We start from the raw sequence: 21,717 nt of genomic DNA, 5'->3' as shown, positions 1-21,717 counted from the left end.
GCCTTCGGATCATGTTGGGAGTCTCTCACTAGGATCCATGTGATGAACTTGCCTCCCTTTCCTGAGTCTGAGGTATATATGCTTTTAGGGGGCTAGTGGGTTCTTAACCTGGGGTCTGAGAATGTAATAACAATAATATAAAAGTCATTCAGAAAACTGAAATGGACATTTACGAACTGGTAGACAATGAAGCCAAGGTTGAAAGACTTTATTTCAATTTATTTCAATTTCAAAGACTATATTTCAATTTGAAATATATTTTTGCTGGGTATAGAATTCTAGTTTGATACTTTTTTCTCTTAATACTTTTGTGATATTGTGCCAGTGTCTTCTCTCTTATGCTGCTTCCAATGACAAATGTGCTCTGATTATTATCTTTGTTCTTTTGTATATAAGGTGACTTTTTTCCTCAGGCTGTTTTTAGGATTTTAATGCCCTTATTTATTAATTCTATCATCAGTGTCATTTCTGAGTCTGTCCCTTTTGATTGCTTTTTCTCCTTATAATGGTTTATGTATTCCTGCTTCTTTGCATCTCTGGTAATTTTTTCCCATAAGAACTTTACTTTTAGAACAGTTGTAGGTTTATAACAGAATTGAGAGGAAGGTAAAGAGATTTCTCATTCACTCCTTGCCCCCACAGATGCATCATTCCCCTATTATCAACATCACTCACCAGAATAGTACTTTTTTAAAAAAGTTTACTTATTTTGAGGGATTGGGGGAGAGTGCAAAAGCTGGGGAGGAGAAGAGAGAAGAAGAGAGAGAATTCCAAGTAGGCTCTGTGCTGTCAGCATAGATCTGACATGGGGCTCTATCTCACAAACCATGAGATCATGACTGGAGCTGAAATCAAGAGCTGGATGCCACCCAGGTGTGCCCTGCCCCCACCTTTTTTTTTTTTTTTTTTTACGAAGGATGAACCTACATTGACATATCATAATCACCCAAAGTCCATAGTTCACCTTAGGGTTTACTATTTATTTTTATATTCTGTGGGTTTGGACAAATGTGTGATGACATATATGCATTATTATAATATCATACAGAGTATTTTCACTGCCCTAAAAATCTTCTGCTCTGCCTATTTTTCTCCCTCCAGCCCCCAGTCACCACTGATCTTATTGTTTCCAGAGTTTTGCCTTTCCCGGAATGTCATATACTTGGAACCATGCAGTATACAGCCCCCTCAGATTGGCTCCTTTTGCTTAATAATATGCATTTAATATCCTCCATGTGTTTTCATGGCTTATAGCTTATTTCTTTTAAGTTCTGAATAAGATTCCATTGCCTAGATGTACCACAGTTTATCCATTCGCCTGCTGAAGGATATCTTGGTTACTTCCAAGTTTTGGCAATTATGAATAAAGCTTCTATAAAGATTTGTGTGCAGGTTTTTGTGTAGACATGTTTTCAACACATTTGGGTGGATATCACGGAGTGTGATTGCTGGTCACAGGGCAAGAGCATGTTTAGTTTTGTGAGGACCTACCAAACTGTCTTCCAAAGTGGCTGCACCGTTTTGCATTCCCAGCAGCAATGTATGAGAGTTCCCTCTGCTCTACATCTGCACTAGTATTTTGCATCGTCAGTGTTCTGGACTTTGATCATTCTAATATGTGTGTAGTGGGTATCTCATGGTTTTAACTTGCATTTCCCTTTTGACATATGATGTGGAGGATCCTTTCATATGCTTACTTGCTATCTGTATGTCATCTTCTTTGGTGAAGAGTCAAAGTCTTTGGCCCATTTTTTAATCGGATTGTTTGTTTTCTTATTGTTGGATTTTATGAGTGCTTTGCATATTTTGGCTGATAGTCTTTTATCAAATGTATCTTTTGTAAGTATTTTCTCCCAGTCTGCAGCTCGTCTCCTGATTCTCTTGGTATTGTTTTTCACAGACCATAAATTTTTAGTTTTAATGAAGTCCAGTTTATTTTTTTTCCTTTTTTATTTTTTTATGTTTATTTATTTTTGAGAGAGAGAGAGCGAGTGAGTGAGCACGAGCAGGGGAGGGGCAAAGAGAGAGGGAGACACAGAATCTGCAGCAGGCTCCAGACTCTGAGCTGTCAGCACAGAGCCTGATGCGGGGCTCGAACCCACAAACCTAGAGATCGTGACCTGAGCTGAAGTCCAACACTTAACCGACTAAACCACCCAGGCGCCCCATGAAGTCCAGTTTATTAATTATTTCTTTCATGGATTGTGACTTTTGTGTTATATATAAAAAGACATAATCATACTCAAGGTCATGTGGGTTTTCTCCTATGTTACTTTCTAGGAGTTTTACAGTTTTGCACTTACATTTAGGTCTACAATCCATTCATGCCTGATAATTTTTGATTCAATGCCAGATATTGGGAATTCTACCTTTTTTAGGTGCTGAATATTTCTGCATTCCTATAACCATTCTTGATCTTTGCTCTGGGATGCAGTTTGATCCTTTCAAAGATTACTTTTGGCTTTGTTAAGCATGACTAGAGGAGGCGTTAGGTCTTCCTACTGAGGCAGCACCCTTCTGACTACTCTAGCTGATGCCCCATCAACTGCAAGGTGGTGAAAATGAGCTATCCTTGGCCTTTTTTGAGCTCTGGGGTTGATGCCTCTGATCTTTTAGAGCATTCCCCCTGCACACAGCCCAGGCTCAGGTAGTTTCTCCCAAAGCATCAGGATTCAGATGAAGATTTCATGGGGAGTTTGTGCAGATCTTCACAGCTCTCTTTCTGTCTCTGTCTTTATGTTTTTCTCTCCTCTCTGTCTCTCCCTTTGTGTGTACAAAGCTCTCTCCTTTCTAGTACTCTGTCCTGAAAACTCTGGTCCTCCTGGACTCCCAAATTCATCAGAGGAACTCAGAGATGCTGCCAGGTTTCTATCTTTCCCCTTCCTGCCCTGCAGCCTGGAAACTCTCCCCAAAGGGGATTTGTTTCCCTTTTCTCATGGATCATTGTTCTGTGCTGCTTGGTGTTCAAGAAAATTGTTCTTTCACGTGTGTTATCAGTTTGCTTTTTAGTTCACAGCTTTGAATTTAGATAAACCTGGGTTTGATTCTGGCTCTTGTGTTCACTATCAGTACAACACTATATTTTATTTATAATTATCCTAATTGAGCATGTTTCCTCATCTGAAAAATGGGAATGAGAACACCTACCTTGCAGAGTTATTGAAGGATTAATGAGAAAATGTATGTGAAACACATATAAATAGCTGATGTGTATTAAGCACTTACGTGCTAGGCTTTTTTTGCTAGGCTTTTTATAACTATCAACCAATTTGATCTTTGTAATAATCTTGTGAAGTAGGTACTAATATTTTACAGAGAAGGAAATGGAGAATTTGTATTATCAGGGCAAGCTCTCAAACCCAGGCTCTCTGGCTCCAGATCTGTGTTCTCAAACACCACCCTTTACTGCCAATCTAGGCATACAGCAGTCACTTATTATTATCATTCACTGCCTAGAATATCCGAGTTTTATTGGGAATTAAATTATGCTGATCAGAAACCCATACTGACATTCTGATGAATAAAAGTATATAAAAATTAATTTTACTTCTATACAGTTTGGGAATTTAGATATTTCAAAACAAGAGATCCCCGGGGTGATACTTCCTTTCCACTTATGCTTTCTCAATCTCAGTATGGGTCTGCACTATGACAGAATTATGGGACTGCTTAAATCAATTAAAATTAAATTCAGTTCCTCAATGGCACTAGTTATATCGCAAAGGCTCAAGTAGCCACATGTGGCTAGTGGCTGCCATATCACAGCTCAGATATGATGTTCCATCACAGGAAATTTTCTTGGACAGCAGTGGTCCAGGTTCTTATAGTATCTCACTCACATTGCTAGCCCCAAAGTGGTCTCCGGATTCTTAGATGTGCCTTCCTTGTTCATTCAGTAAATATTTATTTGGCATCTCCCAGACCTTGGGGGATGTGACAATGAGCAGAATCAGACATGGACTATTTTCATACTTCTTCCTCCAGCCTCAACAGCTATTCTCCTGGTTTCCCTAGGGATCCACTTTAGCATATAAGTCGGAGCATGTCTCTCTTCTTCTTAGAAGCCTCTAGGAGCACTTACCCCACAAGATTACCTCATTGCTCCTTAGTCTGCACCATGGCCCTCCAGGATCTGGTGCCCACCTCCACCTCCAGCCCTTGGCTTAATGCAGAGGCTCATGAAATCTTGCTGCCAGGGGCCCTCCTGGTCCCATGACTCTGGAACCAGTGCTCTGGAGGTCTGTTCTGCAGCCTTGCTCTCCCAGGCACCAAGAGCCAGGAGCCTCAAGCTGGCCCCACATACAGGGACTATGGCAACATCTCCAGGAAACTCTTTGGCCATGCAGTCCACCTTCTTTATCTTGACTAGCTCCAATTCACCCTCCAAGATTTGGCTCAGATGGCTCTTTCTCCTCGGTGCTCCTATAGTACCTTGTACCTGCCTGTATTATGGGACTGTAAATGCCAACAGTTCAACCAATATCTGAGTACCTCCTGTGCTCCACACACTATACTAAGCTCTGTGGACACACAGCCAGATCAGACTGGTCCCTGCCCTCTAAGACCACTGCATTTATAGAGGGAGATAGTTCACTGACCGACCGAATAGAATATACAGTGAGACATACATGGTAATGGAAGGAACAAAAAGCAGGGAGGTAATGCAGACTCAAGAGACCTTGTTAAGATAGGGACAGTGGCTCATGGCTTTTGTCTAAACACAGTGACTACCACATAGTAGACTTTCCATACACAACTATGGAATAAATAAATGCATAATAATAATAGCCAACAGGTATTGTGCACATATTATGGGCCCAGCCTGATGCTAGATGGCTTACATTTCACTGTTCCATATAACCACCTGTGAGTTGCATATTGGTGCTACTTTACCAGTGTGGAGACTGAGGTTTAAGTCTCTTGCCCACCGTCACCCTAGCTAGTAAGCGCTGGAGCAGCATTTGAATCTAGGACTATCTGACTCTGAAGCCTGGTCTTTTTTTTTATCACCATGCCAAACTCTTGCCCATTATGAGTGCAGTAGGGTTTTGTAGGGTGAACAAGAGTTTCTCATGGAAAACAAGACTGACAGACTTTCAAGGTGTTGGGAAAAGCAAAGGTATTTTAAAGGTGAGGCTCAGAGAGGTTAACTAATTTGCCCAGGGTCACAGAGTGGGGATTGGGAGTTTGAGAATGTTTCAGACCACTCATTAAATGCCAAGGCTGGAGGTGATGAAATGAAAAATAGAAGAAGTTCTTTTTTAACCTCCCCCCTGCTCTCCCACTTGCTATGTAAAAATGAAAAGACTATTGATTGGGAGGGCCAAATGTGCAGCTAGTAATGAGATTCCCTCTGAAAATCCTTTAAAGTCTCCATAATTAATTTATTTGGAAGATGGAACAAACTGCACGTGCAATGTGTTAAAATTATGAACAGCCCTGCTTGGGTCACTGCCTGAGGCTGCAAGGCCAGATGCAGGGCGCTGGGACCCGGTGCACACGCCGCCGCCCCGCCGCCCTTGGAGTCATATTCTCTGCAGCAATTATCGATCACGCCCGGGGTTCGAGCTGTCATCTCTTCCCCGCCCAGCAGCTCGCTCTGCTGCGGCTTCTGCCCCTGTTCTTGCCGCGTTGGGCTGAGCCGGGACCGGGGGTCTGGAGGGGAGGCATGCTGAATTACCCCCTACCCCACTCTCCCACGCTGCTTCCCTGAGCATATCCAGTGGGGCCACATGTGACTGCAGGAAATCTGACCTCTGAGAAGTCCCTTGTCGCAGGACAGAATTACCTGGTTTCGAAATGATGCACCGAATTCAAGAAGAGGGAAAACTAATAGATGCTGATAAAATCAGAATAGTGCTTTTCTGGGCAGGGGATTGGGGGGTTGGGGAGGGAGAGTGTTGGCCGGAAAAAGGACAGACATGAGGGAACTTTCTGGGAAGACGAACTTGTCTTGCCTTGAGCTTGATGGTCTCCTAGACCAGTGTTTGTGTATTTGATTGTATGTAAATTATACCTTAAAAAAAGAAAAAAAAATTTGTTTTATAACTTGTCCTGTTTCTTTCCAGTATAAAAAAAGTTAATAATAATAATAATGATAATAATAATAATAATAAAATGGTTAGCTCTGAATGCATACTTCACGCTGGCCATTGTTTCAAGTTTTTTTAATTAAAATTTTTTTATTAAGACTTTATTTTTTTAAGTTTATTTATTTATTTTGAGAGAGAGAGAGAGAGAGAGGGAACGAGGGTGGGGGAGGGGCAGAGAGAGAGGGAGACAGAATCCCAAGCAGGCTCTGCACTGTCAGCACAGAGACCATTGCGGGGCTCGATCCCATGAGCTGTGAGATCATGACCTGAGCAGAGATCAAGAGTTGGACGCTTAACCACCTGAGTCACTCAGGCACCCCGAGACTATTTTTTTATGAGCAGTTCTAGGCTCACAGCACAGTTGAGGTAAAGGTACAGAGATTTCCCATATATTCTCTGCCTCTCTTTGTCCTTCCCCCGCCCCAGTCTCCCCCATAATCAGTCATCCCCACTAGAATGGTACTTTTGTTACAACTGTTGAACCTGCATTGACACATCATGATTACCCCAAGTCCATGATGCAGCAGGGTTCCCTCTTGGTGTTGCACGTTCTATAGGTTTAGGCAAATGTATAATGATTTGTATCCACTGTTATGGTATCAGTTTTTTTTTTTTTTTTTTACTGATCTAAAAATCCTCTGTGCACTGCCTGTTCATCCTCCCTCTCCTGATTCCAAGCATTTTTTAATCTGTCCAAGTCTCTTAACAGTGCTCTGAGGTGGGGGGAGGTTCTATTACTATACCCATTTTATTGATATCAAGGCCCAGAGGGGCTAAATAATAACGTGCCTAAGGCCATCCGGTGGCAGAAGCAGGATGGGAATCCTTCCTCTGTTGTTGGTCCTTATGCTGCCTTGTGACCTTCCTAATTCACTGTTTTGTGCACTGTCCCAGAGGAGAGTTAGCAACGTCTTGACTTCAACACCAGATAGCGGAGCTGGGGCTCCCAAGGAGAGGGTAGTGTTCAACGTGTTGAAGGGGGAATGAGAACTCTGCTTCAGGGAGAGTTGGATCCGGGGGATGGAGAGGTGGGGTTTTATGTCCCATCTCCCAAACAGCACACGGATGGCAGGACCTCTAACAGAGGGACTGCATGAACACCTGGGTACTGGACACCTAAAACACACAGCCTTGACCCAGCAGAGGTCCAAGATCTGAGTCTGGTACCGAGGGAGTGAATGCTGTAGGCAGTAGAGGGGTCCACTTCCCATCACACCTGCTGGCTTGAATAGCGAGCATCTCAGGGCCCTCTGCTAGGGATGGAGGACCGGGGGCACCTCCCCAGCTTTTCTGCTAAAGCCCTAGGACCCTCATATGTTCAAGTGAGGGTAAGCTTGCCACTCAGAGGCTGGAATTAGGATTCCCATCAATACTGGGATATAAACTAAGAAGCATATTTTATCTGGATGTCACAGAAAAAGTCATACAGGTTACATGACTTATCCAAGTATTTTTATAATATTTTACAAATATTTACAAATATGCCATCACTGAGTCTTAACAATGGCCCTGTGTGAGAAGGATTGCCATTCTTGCTTGACAAATCTGGCAGGAATGAAAGCTTAAAGCGGTAGATAGTGGCTGAGACAATGCTGAAATCCAGGAGCCTGACTCCAAATCCATTGCTTGCTTTCTTATACCATGGTGTCAAGGGCATGCTTTGAGGAGAAAAGAATTGTCCAAAGGTGTCCCATGGGAAATTATCTTGATACAATGCTAACTCTAAGGGAGGCTTTCACAAAGCTCTTGTACCAGAAAGGCTCAAGGTCCAAGTTAAGATGCTTAAATCATGTGGTTTAGTGTAGAAATTTAAAGCATATGGTGCTAAGCAAGAGGAATGGGGTGGGTAGTTGATGCACTTAGGAAAGGGGACATTCAGGGGAGATGAACTACACAATGCTTGGATCCCAGCTTATGCAGAGCTCCTATGTCCCATCTCTTTGCTACATCAGATCTCCCTGCTGATTGGAGAGGTTATGAAGAGCAGAGTTGAAGTTGAAGAAGGAGTTTGATGAATGAAATGTGCCTGTAGCCAGCACAGTGTACTTGCTCTATTGGAGATGCTGTGGCAATTATGCCTGGTCCATAACTGTAATCACCAATTGCCCTGATGAACAGCTATGGATTTCAGTTTGCAGGGGACTTGCAGGGGCCAGAATGAGAGTTGCCAATGGGTGGCTGATTTAAGACCTCATAAATGTTGAGTGCCTCATGTATAAAGAATGGATTATGACTATTTGGAACCAAAGGTGCCTCATGTATATTTAGAGAGTCAAGAATATTTGATGTCTCTTGGCCTTTCATCTCTTTCTATGTTCAGCACACACATGCTCTACTTAATCTATGCTAACATGTTTGTACACGTAACCAACTTACTTGTATATACTTAACACAGCTAATGAATTCGGCCTGTGTCTCTCACAAGCTATTTGCTTCTATACTTAGTTTCATTTATTCTTCTTGTTTGTGTTTCTGATTTTCTCTAGCATAATTGAATATCTTAAATAATATAACAAACACATTCTGTATGTGCAGGGAAGTCTGTGAAAGTGTCTTTGTGGTGACTGCAAAGTCGGAACTTTTCAGACTAATGCAGATGTAGAAAAAGTCAAATGCAAGGAGTGAGTGTGAGCTTTGGAGTTAGACCTGGGCTTGAACTTTCAACCACCTCTGCCATGGACAGCTGGGGGGCTTGTTTCCTAACCTTGGTGACCCTTGGTTTCCCCATGTTTGAAGGCCACAACTACACCTACTTCCTAGTGTTGTTTGAAGATTTAATAAGATACTATATTAAGCATTAGCACAAGTGCTGGCATGTAGCAAAGCCTTGATAAATGTCATTTTAGATTCGCATGAAGGATTTGCTTCCTTCCTGTGACTTGTTAACTCACTTTGACATTCCCGGAGAGCCATGGTTTCAGTTACCCAAGGCCACTTTTACAACAAGAAAACATGATAGAAAGAAATTTGTATTTGTGGAACCCAGAGCAGCCATTCTAGACACTGTGCATCTACCACATTCTCATGGCACCACCACGGAGGGAAGCACAAGTGTTTAGGGGCATACTTTACCCAGGAAGGCTTTGGAAAGGCTCCTTGGAGTAGGTGAGTCTTGAGTTGAAATGTGTAGCACGAGCAGGAATTAACTAGTGAATTAAAATTGTGAGGAGGTGGAAAGTCTTACTTCAGGCAGGTGTCACACTGGCAGGGATTGAAGGCAACAGAGAGCTAGTACATGTTGAGGTCTTGTGAGTGATTCTGGCTGGCTCCAGTGAGTGGGACCAGTGATGGGTGACTTCTGGCCACACACGGACCAGTCCTGACCTTATTAAAGGGCCAAAGATGGAAGTAGGATTGATAAAATAATATTTGTTTTTATTCGAGTCTAAGGCGTAAGAACTGCAGTGAAGTTAGGAATTTGAATGAGGAGGAGGAAGAGTGAGAAGTGTCTGTGATCATGCAGATTTTAGTTTTTCTAATGTATAAGATGGTTCTAGCCTCCAAATAATAATACTCAATATAAAAGAGTTTAAGTTTATGCCAGGAAGGTAGTGGGAATCCAAGATCTGAGATGTCTCTTCCTGGATTCCTAGTTAATATGCATGAGGCCAAGATGACAGTGTACATATTCAGCTTGGCAATAGTGGAGCTGAAAAAGCAGCTGCATTTTTTTTCTCCCCTGAGGGAAAGTGTAAAGGTGAAAGATTTACTGTCAGCTAAATTCATTCTGATTTCTTCCTGTTGGGATGTATCTCTTGCTCCCTGGTCAGCTACAATAGGAAGTGGCCTTGAGAGATGGGGTGGGTGTTGTTTTAATGTAAATAGAACTTTAAAAAATCCTTCCAGGAAGTAGCTCTTAGACAAGCTCTCTGACAGGTCTGAGATTTTATTGTATTAAGTTGTCCTTCCTGGGAAAAATGCAAGTGAATCTGACCATCTCTTACCCTGACACAAGCTTTCTTCGGGAAGGGACACATGAACGTCATTAGGGAAAGCAGAAGGTCCATTATGAACCACTTTAATGTAGCTTTTATTCAGTTGGCCATTTGCTAATTTAATAAAGATGGCATACCCCTGATGGCTGATACTCAGAAATTTGAGAAGACAATTACTGAACTGAAGGGTTCAGCAGACAGCTTAAAAGAAAGCTAGAGATGCACTTTCCAATTTCTAGAGAGGGAGATGTGCCTGGCTCATGTTCTGAAAGAGAAGTCCATGTGGGCCCAGAGAACAGTGGGCTCAAAGTCATTGGCCTGGGTCGGAGTCTTAACTTTGACACCTTTGGTCTGTGTGATTTGAGTGACTTTACCTCTCTGAGTCTGAACTTCCTATCTATAAAATGGGTATAACATCTACCTCCTAGAACTGTAAACATTGTATGAGATAAAGTATGTTGAGCCTGCAACACTAAGTCTGTGACTTGAAGTGAGCTGGATCCAAGAGAGGAAAATGAGTGTGGCCTGGGGCCCAGTGCACAAGATGGGGAACCTTCCTCACATAGGTGACTGTGGCAGGACAACTGCAGCCATGAGCATCATGCCTGATATAGGAGTGGGTGGAGGGGCTTGCTGCAGAGGCTTGGACAAAATGAGAGCAGGCCACATCTAGCTCTAGCTTTTCTGCTTCACAAAGCACATTTTTAGGCAGTAAAGCACATCTAACCAGGCATGTTGGCAAAACTCAGCACCCAGGAAGTAAAGGAGAAGGTAAAAGTGCTCTCTCATGGCAGGGAGAAGAATGGATCCTGGCAATGACTGTGAGACTGTGTTCTAATGCAGCATCCAGGGAGAAGCAGCTGAGGGCTTCAGCTATATTGGTCAGATATTGTCAGCTATATTGATCACAGGTCATGGTAACCCTAGATGTGGTCTATGCAGTGTTCAATGTCAGCACTATGATGGATGGGGCCCTCTAGGAGTGTAGGGCAGGGATCAAGGCAGTGGGTGATCCCCAGGCTGTGATGGATGGGACTCTCTAGGAGTGTAGGGAAGGGATCTAAGCAGTGGGTGATTCCCAAGGCTGTGATGGATGGGGCTCTCTAGGAGTGTAGGGCAGGGATCAAGGCAGTGGGTGATCCCCCAGGCTGTGATGGATGGGGCTCTTTAGGAGTGTAGGGAAGGGATCTAAGCAGTGGGTGATTCCCAAGGCTAGGTATATGGTGGGGGAAGATCCTGTTTGGGGACAGAAGCTGAGACTGGGAAAGACAGGGCTCCTCTGATGAAAGCTAGGTCCAGCTGAAAATGGTTTCACAATGAAAAAAATGGCTTCACAATGAAAAATTACAAGTGAACTGTAGAGTAAGAATCAGAGGATGGAAGAAACGGTAAAATTTATACCCTAGTAGCAGCAGATAATAAAAAAAATCAAAGAAAGTCTCTAAAATAAGTAAATTTATAATATTCAAAGAGATAAGGAAAGGATAGAAACCAAAAGGTAAGAAAAGAACATCACGGCAAAAGATCAGGTGGATTTGAGGAAGGACCAAATAGAAATTCCAGGAACAAAAAATGCAGTCATTGAAATGGCAAAAAAAAAAAAAAAAAAAAAAAAAAATCATTAAATGGTAGAGTAGAAATAGTTAAAGAGAGAATTGATGAAGTAGATGACAGAGTTAAGTCAATGAGCCAAAATGGAGCACAGATGTAAGAGAGACTATAGGAAAAGGAAGACAGATTAAAGGATTAAAAATGTATGTGATGAAAAAACAAAGTGTATCTGGTGAAAGATCAGAAATTAAAACAGGACATAATGGAGAAAAGGAATGACTGTGAGGTAAAATGCTGGAGAATTTTTCAGTTTTGAAGAAAGCTATAAGGCATTGTTAATGGAATCCAAAACATTTTAAAATGTACAAATAAAAACAAATGAATTCATAGCCTTACTATAGGAAAATCAGAACATCAAAGAGAAAGAAAAATATTAAATTCTACAAAAGAAAAACATTACTTATATAACTGTATGCTTCTTAGAGAAAATTTGAAAAATAAAATATAAAGAAAACCATCATGCTAATTAGTTTAGTCAACTAGTATAATTTGGGTATACTTCTTTCATTTCAAGACTTTTTTAATGCATATACATTTTTGAAAAAAGCTTAACTCTTCAAGTATATTGTCCTGCTTTTTACATTGAATGTAACATGAATTATTCAATATTATTTTTATTATTTATTTATTTATTTATTTATTTATTTATTAGTGTTTATTTTTGAGAGAGAGAGTGGGGGGGAGGGGCAGAGAGAGGGAGACAGGGCATCTGAAGCAGGCTCTGTTCTACTGACAGCCTAGAGCCCACTGTGGGGTTCAAATTCAGAACCCATGAGATCATGATCTGAGCTGAAGTTGGACACTTAACCACCCAGTCACCCCTCCAATATTATTTTTAAAAACAATTTTTAACATTGACAAGTCTCAAACTTAAGAAATGTTGCAGGAACAGTAAAATAAAACTTCTCCCTCAAACCATTTGAGAGAATGTTGCCACTGAGGCTCCATCACCTCCAAATACTTTAGTGTTTATTTCCTACAAATAAGGATATTTTCTCATATAGTAACAGTACAATAGCTAGAAGCAAGAGATTAATATTAATGTATATTAACCCTCACACCCCACTTAGGGTTTGGCAATACAAATGGATCTATATAGTTCAGAATCACGCCTTGACATTAAGTTGTCAGTCTGGAACAGCTCTTCAATCTTCTCTTGACTTTCACTACTTTTAAAGTTTTGAAGACTGAAGACCACTTATTTCACATGATGTCCCTCAGTTTGGGATTTTCTGATATTTCCATATGGTTAGATTCAATTTTTAGTTGTTTGGCAGATATATCACAAAAATTATGTTGCATTGCATCCTAGAAAGTGGCACACAATTTCAATTTATCCCAAAGCTGATGATGCTCACTTTGACCACTTGATTAATACAATGTTGGCAAACTTTCTCTGCAATAACACTACTCCTTTTCTTTTTATAATTAACAAGCATTTGAAGGGGAGGTTCTTTGAACTATATAAATATTTCATTCCTCACCAAACTACTCTCTCTAGTTCTCTTTATTGATTTCAGATGGACTCATGATTTCTTATTTAATGAGTATAATATATTACATTATTATCTTTTTTTTTTTTTTTTTTGATGCTCACATTTCCCCTGATTTGGCCAATGGCATACCTTTAAGCTGGGTCCTGTGTCCTTTGACATCTTCCCATCATTATTGGACCATTTCTTTACTTTTTGGAACAAGAAGGTATTCCAAATACATCTTGTAATTTCTTCCTCCAGTCCTGGAATCAGCCACTTCTTCAAGGAACCCTGATTCCTTTTACTGGAAAAATGATATTTAGAAACCTAGAGCTGGACACTGAGTGTTTTCATTGGTATTGGGATATTGTTGTTCCCATACACTCTCAGTGGATACAGCAAGGGAATATATGTATGCACATACTGTGTCTCGTATCTTCTTATTTATATCTATCTATCTATCTATCTATCTATCATCTACTTACCTCCTGTAAACCATGAGTTTACATTGATGCCTTTAACTCCAATCCAACAACACAGAAATTATTCTTGTTTCCTCCCTTTTAATATTTATAAGTTCCTTCTGTGACAATGAAAAACTTGCTTCTGATTATCCCTAATATATTTACTTATTTGGTCCACTGGGTGTGTAACTAATCTTCATTGCTGTAGCTGCCCCTTCCCTGTGCAGATGCCTTCCTTGCCCTGCAAGAGCTCACACACTTGTGTCAGGCTGCTGCCACCACTCTCCACCCCACCTCTGTGTGGAAGTCCTCTTCACTCAACCTGGGCTTAGACACCCATGCTGCTTTTGCCTCCACCCGTGGAAACTCTCTCCCATATTATTTCTGTAGCTTTTTTTTTTATAGAGGTAAAACACACATAACATAAAATTTACTATTTTAACAATTTTTAAATATACAATTTGATTTGGCATTAAGTACATTCGCGTTGTAGTGTAAACATCACTACTATGGATCTCCAGAACTGGAGCTGGCCATCATTCCAAATTGAAACTCTGTATCCATTAACCACTAATTCCCAATGCCCCATCCCCTCAGCCCCAGGGAACCACTATTCTACTTTTTATGTCTATAATTTTGACTACTCTATGTACCTCATTTAAGTGGAATCAAAATATTTCTCCTTCTGTGTCTGGCTTATTTCATTTAGTATAATATTTTCAAGGTTCATTCATGTTGCAGCATATATCAGAACTTTATTCCTTTTTAAGGAATAAACTTCCATGATATCTATCTATTTATCATCTATCTAATCTCACATTTTATTTATCCATATATCTATTAATAGATATTTCTATTGCTTCACCTTTTGGTTATTGTGAATAAAGTTGATATTTCATTTCTCTTTTATTTGCATTTCTCTAATGGTTAGTGGTGCTAAACATCTTTTCATGTGTTTATTGGTCATTTGTATATCATCTTTGGAGATACGTTAAGTTCTTTTCCCATTAAAATTTTGTTGTTGAGTTGTAGGAGCTCTTTATATATTCTGGATATTAATTCCTTATCAGATTTATAGTTTGTAAATATTTTCTCCCATTCCATGTATTGCCTGTTCACCCTGTTGATAGTGTCCTTTGATGCACAAAATTTTTTGTTTTTCTTAAAGTCCTATTTGTCTATGTTTACATTTGTTTTCTATGCTTTTGGTGTCATATCTAATAGATCATTGTCAAATCCAGTGCCATGAAAATTTTGCCCAATATTTTCTTTTAAGAGTTTTATAGTTTTAGCTCTTTCATTTAGCTCTTTGATCCATTTTTTTTGGACTCAACTTTTGTATATAGTGTAAAGCATTCCATATTACATCAAACTCTTTATAAACATAATTTAAAAGATGAGCAAAGTTATCTTAAAAGTTGTTTTATTTTTGGAGCTTCAGGATGCTTATCTATTTTTGCTTTTATAATTTTATTATAAGAGAAACTCAAGCACTTCCTGATATCTGAGCTGGTGGTGGGAGACAATGTGGCTCAGTTGAATAAAGCAGAAGGAGCAGAGAATGGGAATGTCAGTGTTAGGTGGGGGGATGGAGGGAGGGGGTATCTAAATCTCCTTAATATCAGTTGGTAAGAGCCATGTCGCCTTCCATCCCACAGCCTCCACCTTTAGTCTCCACCTGTTCCTGATATACAAGTGGCCTACAGAATTTTATTCTCCAGTGAGAATGATTTTATTCTTCAATTATTGTTTTGTGGCCATATTGGAAGCCATTGGTCCTCTGGGTGGTGCCAGTGGTTCTGTTGGAACACAGAAGATCAAGGCCACTCAATAGTAGCCACCCCTTGAGCTGTTGAGCAGGGAGATGAGCACTGTTGGAGACGAAATGGCATCCATTATTTAACCCATGATCTAGGGTAATGATTTTTCCCCTAAGACATCATCCAATTACAGTGCTTAAGGAAGTTCAATTGTAACTGCTTGCCATTCTCTGATTGATTTGAGAAATAAAAAAAAATGTTCATTGCAGACTTCCTCTATGAAGGGAGGTCAGTGGAGAAAATCAGAGATTATTGGACAATTAGAGTTGGATGGACCTTGGAGATATTATCTAGGTTAGTGTTTTTCAAACTTTTTTAGCACTGGATTTTTTTGTCCAAGTGCAATCAATCATATTATCAATCCCAGTAAATAAAAATGAAAAAAAACCCCCATATGCTTAAACTTCTCTCCTCCTTCTGCTGAGAAACCCTCTATCTAGTTCAACACCCACAAACTGAGGCTCTGAGAAAAGAACTAATGCATTCAGAGTCACCCATCTTGTGATTGGTGGGTATGGGGCTAGAGCTCAAGTTTCCAATTCTTAGGTCAGGGCTCCTTAAGGCAGGCAAGACATGGCATGCTGTTCTGAGGTCTTCTGTTCTTCCAGAGCTCAGATGAGAATGAAACAGAAGCAGCAAATTAATCTGGTACCTTGAGGATATCCTCCCAACTCAGCAGGGAGTACATCTTAGCTAAAGGCCACATGGTTGCTCCTGGTCAGGGTTGTGAGGAGAAGGCCTCCTGGCAGGGGCTGTCTAAGGGTGCCTCAGGGGTCAAAAGCAAGGCACCTCTAAGGACTGGGGATGAGAAACACTAGAAAAACAATGAAAACGAAACTGGAGACACACAGAAGCAGTGGAACATTCCACTCAACAGAGAGTCTCCTCTAGAATTTCTATCATAAAAGTCAGGGACTTCATGAACTCCCTTCTGTGGACTGTGAGTGAGTGGGTGGTAAGAAGCCCCTGGTCCCCCAGGTGGGAAGAAGCAGCCCCTTCAGCCATGACTACCACTTGCTTGGAGGTTGATGACGTGGTGCAGTGGGAACAGGAGAGTAATGTGAGGGAAGGGAGGGTAGAGGGGGAAAGGTTTCTGAATCTCTGTGATGATTGACAAACTCTGGGCAAAGAAAAGAATAGCTCCTTGGGCTAAATCTTAGTGGGGAGAGTTGGGGGATGGTTAGCACTGGAGAAGAGAGTCTTTAGGAGTCACTGTCAGAAGGGGAATTTTCTGGAGTCTGCTACTGGGTGAGGGAGGGAGATGGCATAAGGAGAGAAACAGACTGTAAGAAAACTCTATTCAAAGGACAGTTCAAATATTTTGCTGTGCACTGTTCTTCTTTGCCATTTCCTCAAGAGTCTGAGTAAAGATTTATTGGTCTAGAGCACTTTTTTTGCATTATTGGACTCTGATTCTTTGAAACACAGAAATTATAATTTGCATATAATATGCATATAATATGCACGGTCTTTAATTGTGTTTGGACTACTTGTGAATGGTGACCCGAAGGAGACAGGAAGGTACCTAAGGCAGAGGGCGTTGGCTATACTCCGATGGAAGGAATTAGCTCATCCAGTGATGCAATGGGTTAACTTGCAGCAACAGTGATCAGGAACCTATGAAAATACAGCTGTGGGAGGCTTCTGCTAACCTGTCCCTGCTCACAGTTGACAGCTGAATGAGTGACGAATGCATTAAAGCACAGCTAGTAGTGTCTTTGCCTGTCTGCCATTGTTAACCCATTGGGATTCTCTCAATCCCCAATCCTGATCTTTCTCTGGATTCCAGAATCCTAGTTTTTTTTCCCCCCCACTCGGCCCCAAGGCTTATGTTGTAATGTGGAGCTATTGATAGCCAGCCTCTGTTCTGATTGCTCTATGCCCACGTAGGTCTAGTTGTTAAATATTTAAAATATCACCCCCGGTTTATCCTACATTCCCAAGTTTGCTTGGTGAAAAAAATCTATCCTCATGGTGAACATATGAGATGAACATTCTGTTGCAAAAGACGTTTAAATCTGTGTATGTGGGGTGTGATTGGGAGGTGGGGGTTACTTAAACTGGCAGACTAGATTTGTGGGAACACTGTAGGCCACATGTCTATGTTTAGGCTTTTCACTCTTGCTTAGCAGGTTTTGGTTTCAAGATCTAGTTTCCCAAGGAAAATATGAGTGTCTCAGTAGCCCCTCTAAGTGATAAATATTGTGAGTAATTTTTGCATCCATTGCACCTTTTTTCCTCATTTATTCTGTGTTTGAAGTTATACTAGAGATAATGGAAAATATACCTGCACACAGTGGGTGCTCAGACAAGTTTGCTAAGTTTGTGAATTGAGTTTTCCTCAAGGGAGTTGCTTTTTGGATTAGACAGGATTCTTGATTGTGAGTGACAGAAATTCTACTGGAACTAGTTTAGGTAAAAAGGAAAAGTTATTTTCTTGAGTAGATGGAAAGGGAGAGGTAAAGCTTGGAACAACTGAACCAGGGACCTTCTTTCTTTGGGTTTGACTTCCTTATGAATGTCAGCTTCATTGTCCTTACTGCATTCAGCTTTCTTAGGAGGAGAAGAAGCAAGAATTAGTAGCTTCCATGTTCAAATATTCACAGTGAAGCCTAAGAAGAAAAGCCTCTCAACTCCAATTTAATAAAATCTGTGTAAGAATTTTTATTGGCCAGGCACGAGTCATGTGATCTAGTTCTCCCACCAATCACTATGCTCAGTCAGGTTAAGGAACTACCATTGGTACAAGATGGATCCAAGTCCACATCTGTGACCAGGAATCTGGTAATCCACCTACCCAAGGGTTTGGAATCCAAGGGAAAGAATTTGTTTGCTAAAAGAAAAGTGGTATATTTACTAGATCACAGACAGAAGAAGTTTGACAGAGGACAGAACTGCTGCCCACCTTACACATACAAAATTTAATAGAATAATTGATTGAATTGAGTGGCATTGACTCAGTGCATGAGTTATTTAGATTGGAGAGATAGGGGTGCATGGAATAGTCACATTTTGGAAATGATAAGACTTGAGCTGGCTGTTGAAGGTAGGGCAGAATTAGGGTATAGATAAGAGCAGAGACAGGATTTTGAGTAAAGGAAGAGAAATGGATGTAATTAAACTCCTAAGTGAGGATGGAGTTTGGAAGGAATAATAAAACACTAACAACAACAACAACAACACCGATAGCTAACATTTACGGAGTACTCACTACATACTAATATTTGTTGAAAGTGCTTTACATGTATCATCTCATTTAATTCTCTCAGCAACTCTGAGATAGTCGTGAGAGCAAAGGAAGATGGACTATGTCAGGTGGAGAGCTGTGGGAAACATATTTTGCAAAAGAGATGAGGTATTACTAATTAGTAGTTGAGAAGAACCATTCACACAATATTCGATAAGCATTGATGGAACTCTGATTAGGTCCTAGCCATTGAGCAACTTTGCTTTATAAAATTTTAGAAATTCTCTTGTAAGTTGGCTCTGGCAAGCTTTGCCTCTAATTTCCTATATTAGTCATGTTAAGATAAGTAAAGCTGCTTTAACAAAACACTCCTATTTCTCAGTGGTTTAAGAAACCAAGGTTTGCTTCTTGCTTGATGAAGTCCACTGAGCTTCTGGATAACTCTCCAGGACAAAGCGTCAACATTGTAGCACCTGCCTCTCATCAAAGGCCTCTAATGTCTGTATGATCACCTCAGCAGGGGAGGGGAACACAGAGGGGCTCACCAGCAAATAAACACTTCGATGCAGACTTGTCCCACGATCCCACCTAAGCTACAAAGAGGGTAAGGTTGTGTAATCCTTCTACATCTGGAAGGAGAAACCTGGATATGAGGCACATTAGAACTCCACTGTATTTCTGGAGTAAGATACTTGCTTCTGCCCTTCCTTCCTTCCTTCCTTCCTTCCTTCCTTCCTTCCTTCCTTCCTTCCTCCTCCCTGTTTCCTTCTCTCCCACTTGTCTTCAGGATTGGCTCTGCAGTTGGGCTCTAAGCCTTGAACATGACTCTCAGAGACATCTGAGTAACTGACCATTATTTTAGTTCCACAGCTCTGAATTCGGAAAGTGTAACATCTGGACCAGGCTGCCTTAGCCCGGGGAGGCTGAAGGTGATTAATGACTGTGTTTGTGTTTGACACACAGTGTTGTACCACATTTCCAATCATATTGTGTATTGCATAACTCTAAGATTGATGAGGTGCACCTGCTCCAGATGCAGTGGTCTCTAGGAGACATCCAGAACTGCTGCAGGCTGGGGCAGGGGTAGCTGAGCTGCCAGAAAGTCATACTTCTTTAGCAGTTGTCCAAGTCTGAAATCCAAAGTGTTTGGAAAGCCTTTCAAGAAATAATGATTCATTTTCAAGGCTTTTTTGCATGGTTGGAGTCTCCTGTGTACGATGCCCAATTAATTATGCGTTTTTTTGTTGCTTTGAAGTGATAATTTCTCAGATTATCTTGGCAACTTTATCTGATGGAAGGGGAGCTGTGTGTCACCCCTCTATTGCTTGAATTATTTCAACCCTACTCCTGCATGGTCCTCCGGGGTTACCAAGGGAAGCAAGAGAGGCCCAAAACCATATTATTCTAAACACCTCAAAGAAACTCACATCCGTGGTTGCCCATCATTATGAGGCACAGACACATGAAACCATACAATTTATTTTCTTTCGTTAGGAATATATTGGCAGAATAACATAATGCTTTTTTAAAAATATAGCTCCTACAATCAGACCTAGGTTTTAATCATGGTTTTTGCCTCTCTGTGATTTTGTGGACACAACTCTTTGACCTTTGACTTTCTCACTGATAAAATGGGACAAATAAAAGTCCTGATCTCAAAGAATTGTTGTGGGTCAAAGCAGAGAAGGCACTTAGCACAGCGCATGGTGGTTAGTAAGTGCTCAATTCACACTGGCTTTTATTATTAATATTCTTAACGCTGTTCATACAGAAGATAGATGTTAATCTGTGTTTTTGTTTAATAAAACTGTGGACAATGAATCATTTCTTAATAAACAGCATTTATTTATCAGTTTGAATCTGTCAAAACCTGAGGTCTAAGTAGGAGAAATCAAAATAAGGCTTTTGGCGGTGAAAAAAGATTAGGAATCACTGTCCTATAACAACAAAACAGAGGTTGTAAACTAGAATCCACAGGTGAATGTGGCCTGCAGAGGAGTTTGACGTATACAGCGTTTATTTTGGGTTAAAAGTGATTAAGCTGCTAATGTTTAAGAAGCTAAAGATTCCACATAAAAATTAGCATCTCCATTCTGGCTTGTATCTGGACTATTTTACTCTTTCGTGTAACATGCCTGTGGAAGGCAGAATAATTTTCCTCCAAAGATGTCTGTGTCCAAATTCCAGGAACCTGTGAACACGTCAAAGGGAAATGAAGGTTGTCGACGGAATTAGGATTACTGTTCACCCAACCTGAAAATAGGAAAATTTTCCTGAATTGTCTGGGTGCGCCCAATATCATCACAGGGTCTTAATCAATGGGAGAGGAAACATGGTTATGAAAGAATGGTCTGAGAACTGCAACGTTGCTCTCTTTGAAGGTGGAGAAAGACATCCTCAGCCAAGGCATGTAGGTGCCTCTAGAAGCTGGAAAGGCAAGAAAACAGATTTTTCCCATAACTTCTAGAGAGAAACACAGCCCTGCCCACACCTTGATTTGAGCCCAGTAAGGTCCATGTTGGACTTCTGACCTCCAGAACTGTAAGAAAACAAATTTGTATTGTTTAAGCGATTAAGTTTATAGTAATTTGTTACAGCAACAATAAAAAATGGATACACTGCTGGTATCCCTGTAGGAAAAAAACAACAACTTTTGTCTGTTCTTAATCTTCATGTTTTGTACGTAATTCGTTTGAAGTGCTTCGTGATACTGGCAAAGTCACTGAGCCGAACAGAGCTATAGAAGAAGCTCCTGGCTTCCCTACTGGAAAATGTACATCACTAAGAATGCTTGCTGCCTTTGATGTCAGGCATATGTGTTGGCACCTGCAAAGGACTTTCAGCTGCACAAGAGAATGGTACTTTTGATATTTAAAAAAGTACTAAGTGATAATAATTACTGTGGGGTGTTGTATTCCCTACTGTTGTGATTTTAGCACTGGATTTTCATGTGGTTTGCAAGAGTTTAGCTTTTTTCTCAAAGAAAGATTGGCTGGCTGGCTGGGTAATGTCATTTGGAGGGGAAGATTTTGTCTGAGAAGGTGTATGTCATTAGTCTGTGCATAAATGACTATGGAAAGCCTTGGAAGGTACTAGGACTGAGAGGATCAGGAAGAAACAGAATTATTCCAAA

General features: G+C 40.8%; 1 protein-coding gene across 1 annotated transcript in view; it reads left to right on the top strand.

Annotated features, from left to right (window-relative positions):
- The window catches only part of QDPR (quinoid dihydropteridine reductase), a 92,896-nt gene extending 71,723 nt beyond the window's left edge, over positions 1–21,173 (top strand). Inside the window, exon 7 of the mRNA XM_049630370.1 lies at positions 20,966–21,173. Coding sequence (XP_049486327.1) covers positions 20,966–21,008 — 43 coding nt within the window. The 3' untranslated portion in view covers positions 21,009–21,173. The remainder of the gene's footprint in view (positions 1–20,965) is intronic.
- The last annotated feature ends 544 nt before the right edge of the window (positions 21,174–21,717 follow it).

This window comes from Panthera uncia, chromosome B1 (assembly GCF_023721935.1).
Source record: "Panthera uncia isolate 11264 chromosome B1, Puncia_PCG_1.0, whole genome shotgun sequence".
NCBI classification, from domain to species: domain Eukaryota; kingdom Metazoa; phylum Chordata; class Mammalia; order Carnivora; family Felidae; genus Panthera; species Panthera uncia.
This window is presented reverse-complemented; position numbering and strand designations above follow the sequence as displayed.